The following is a 3,638-nucleotide window of genomic DNA, read 5'->3' as shown; positions in this document are numbered from 1 at the left end:
TTGGTTGTTCATTTCTGATCAAAACAATAGGCAAAACAAAAACAAATGAATAGATATTAAAGTGTTTAAATGTTGTCAAAGTGGTACTGTGACAACTGACTATTGCACATTCCTTTCAGTGGGACTATTTGAGAGAGATAACAAAGTTACATCTGATTACATAATCAGGGCTATTTTTCTCCAGAGCCACAGCAGACATTATACAAGTTTACAAGTTTTTTTTACCTGTAACAGAGTATTTTCACTGGGTGGTATAGTACTCTTTTCTAAAGTAAAGGACCTGAATACTGGCTGTGCCACTGTTTCATAGGCTGTTATTATCAGGTTGCAGCCGAGCACTTGTTTCACTTGTTTGTGGATGTGGTGTCGTTTGTTGGTAAGTATTGCATCTATCCTCTCTTTTATTTACTATTAACTCTTTCCTCTATGTCAAACAGGAGTGTTGTTGTGAGTTGTGAGGTTGTTGCACTAAAAATGCCCGATGAAGTCCATGATCATTTTAGCAGGACAGTTAAATGGACAGCTCCTCTTCCATCAGGTGCTTGTTGTCAAGTTTAAGAAGTTTGAAAATCCATACATACTTTATAGATGTAATCGACAGTTGATCCTTTCCTATATTAATAGTCCCGTAATGTTAACTTACATGTTACGTCCTAAATTGACTCACTGTTGGTCTGTTTCTGTTTCAGATGAACATAAACGCAGACTGACTTCAAATCAGTTTATTTCAAACAGTTCTTGAAAAACAGACACAGGAAACAGAACTTCTGGTAATGCTACAAATTTCACAACTGAAAATGAAAAAGGATAGTATTTTTAAATAACATTCTTATTAAAATTGGGGGGGGGCTGCGTAGGAGAAACTGCATTTTACTTAAGATCTAGGCAAAGTTACAATAGTATTATATGTAAAGTTGTGGATCGCTTTGAATAGATACCTTTGTAATTGATTATAAAAGGGAATTGCTCAGGCTGGGCATCAGTCAAATATCTTAATGACACATGCAAATATTACATAAATTTGCTCTCAGACCCCCTTTGTACATTTTTATGCCTTTTGTTACTCATTACATTCATTTAAAAAACTTAACACAATAAGCCAAATTTCTCAATTGCAGCATACAAACATTTGTAGTGGAACTTTGCTTAATCTATCAGTACAAAATAATCTAAATGATCAGACAGTGTCCGTTTAACGGATGTAAACAAGAATATGAAGTATTCTGTGCCCTTTTGTGGTACCAGACAATTTTTTGATACTCAGTCGGAACACATTTCAGTTAGTGCTTATAAAGTATTGAGTTACTTAGCCCTTTAATATCTGTGTTTATGAGGTCAACTTTCAAGGCAACCTTTCTCTTTGACCACATATGAGATAATGAATGGAGGCATCCACTGTCCAGCTGCTAGTCATATGTCATTTGGTGAAGAGTCCTATGACACCGTGGGATTACCTCAGAAGGAATGTCCTTAAGTGGAAAAGTTCCTACGACCCGCAGTAGTCGTGCCAAGCCAAGATCTACTCATCTACTCTGAGGGTTCGGACTTGGTTCGACATATTAGTGAGCCTTTGCTTGAGTTTGCGCTGAGAAGATTCAAACTGTTCTGCCAGCTTTCGAAATTTGATAGCCATGACATCCAAACTGGCTTCAATGACGTCGACTTTGTTCTCCAAGTCTTTGGCATCTATGGCAGTCATCAGCGACTCGTCTATGAGATTATCTTTCATCAGGATTGCCTTTCCCTTCTCTTCCAGCAAAGTTTTAGCATCAGGATACTCGACGAGTACCTCCATTAGATCATCTTTGGACAGGGCAAACAGATCAGAGTAGCCCACACTTCGGATGTTGGCTGTTCTTCGGTTTCCTGCCTTACTTCCCTTGATACCAAGGATGCTGATTTCTCCAAAGTATGCCCCATCACTGAGGACCACAAACTGGGTGACCCCATCATCTGCTACTACAGCCAGTTTTCCCTCTTTGATGATATACATTTCCCTGCCGATGTCCCCCTTCTTACAGATGTAGTCACCAGGACTGAAAACTTGAGGCTGAAGTTTGAGGACCAGCTCAACCAGCAAACCCGCTTCACAGTCTTGAAAGATGCGCACTTTACTTAGAGTCTCCAGATGGACATTGATGGCGATCTCAGCCTTTAGCTTGTCTGGCAGGTTCTTCAGCACCAGCTTCTCATCACAGGTTTTCTCCTCTGTCCACAGGTAGTCAAACCACTTCACTACCCTTACCTCCAGGTCTTTGGTGACCTTTCGAAATTGCATGTACTGCTTGATAGAGTCAATCTTTGCCTGGAACTCTACACGTGCAGCACCCATGTTGGAAATCATGGCACCAACATTGCCGACAATTGTGGCAAAGATCAGAACCCCAGTGAGGAAGTCAGCCACCACAAAAAAGTATTCAAAGTCTCGAACTGGGGGTGGTGTCTCTCCAATGGTGGTCAGAGTAAGAGTGGACCAGTAAAAGCAGTAGATGTACTGCCTGGCCAGGCGAGCATACTCACGATTCTTCAGGTCTGGATAAACCCAGGTGTCTGAGCCAAAGCCAAGCACCTTGGAGATGGCAAAGTAGAGGCAACCGTTCCAGTGGATAATGATGATGATGTAAAGTACTAGATTACCAATTCGGAAGATGTTGGGGAAATTTGTTCGAGTTTCTGTCCGGTCAAAGAACTCAAAGAGTCGGGCTAACCTGAAAAGACGGTTGAACCTCCACTCTGGGTTGTCAACTCCAATTTGGAGGAATATAATATCTGTAGGAAGTATTGATATGATGTCTGCCTTGAACTGGAATGTCTTCATGTACTTTTCTTTCAGCATCTTCTCGTCCTTTATAAGAAGACCTTGTTCCAGAAAACCTATTGACAGATAAGAAGACGTAGTTCCATTAGCATTTTTATATGCTCAAAGCTCCCCTTACTCTTCACATATTTAGCAAAGTTCCAGTCACTTACCTGTCCTGGCTCTCACAAAGGTGTCAATGAAGTAGAGAGTATCGGAAATGTAGTCCAAAACCATCCATGTGCTTGTATTTGCATACTGCAGTTCATTAAAACAAGCCCTGCCGGGAAGGAAACCCATATCAATCACCTATAAAGCAACAGTAAATTAAAAAGGAAACTGAAAATGACATAAATTCAGACCTGGCAACCAGGAACATTAGGTTGTAGAACACTGGGATGGATATTGTGCACAGCCAGTAATAGTACAAATCGGTGGCAGGGTCCATGATCCACACCTCCTTTCTATATGAGAAAAGGGGTATAGGGAGATATATAATATATAATACTTGTGAAGTTGTCTGAACGCAGCACAAGGAAAGTGATGTCAATTGGTAGCAGTATTGAAGAATTTCAGCCTAAAAAAAATAGCATCCAAAGGAAATATTATCTAGTACTTACGGTTCTTCCTTTTTATCATCTTTTTTATCATCCTTTTTGTCATCTTTCTTGTCGTCTTTCTTGTCATCTTTCTTCTCATCTTTCTTCTCGTCTTTTTTCTCGTCTTTTTTCTCGTCTTTCTTGTCATCCTTTTTGGGTTCCTCTTTCTTGTCATCTTTTTTCCTGTAAAAGTCCAGAAACAGGCAGGTGAGGTCAACATTTTGATCCTTGTCATTCAGTAT

At 40.1% G+C, this 3,638-nt stretch overlaps 1 protein-coding gene across 1 annotated transcript; it reads right to left on the bottom strand.

The window, feature by feature from the left end:
- Positions 1–1,519: 1,519 nt before the first annotated feature.
- Positions 1,520–3,579, bottom strand: LOC121965560 (cyclic nucleotide-gated channel cone photoreceptor subunit alpha-like; the record flags this gene model as incomplete). Its single annotated transcript, XM_042515699.1, has 4 exons — positions 1,520–2,874; positions 2,971–3,077; positions 3,160–3,261; positions 3,418–3,579. Coding segments are annotated over 4 exons (1,726 nt in total), but the record flags the coding sequence as incomplete, so codon positions are not given.
- Positions 3,580–3,638: the final 59 nt, after the last annotated feature.

The sequence above is a fragment of the Plectropomus leopardus genome, unplaced genomic scaffold (assembly GCF_008729295.1).
Source record: "Plectropomus leopardus isolate mb unplaced genomic scaffold, YSFRI_Pleo_2.0 unplaced_scaffold20538, whole genome shotgun sequence".
NCBI classification, from domain to species: Eukaryota; Metazoa; Chordata; class Actinopteri; order Perciformes; family Serranidae; genus Plectropomus; species Plectropomus leopardus.
This window is presented reverse-complemented; position numbering and strand designations above follow the sequence as displayed.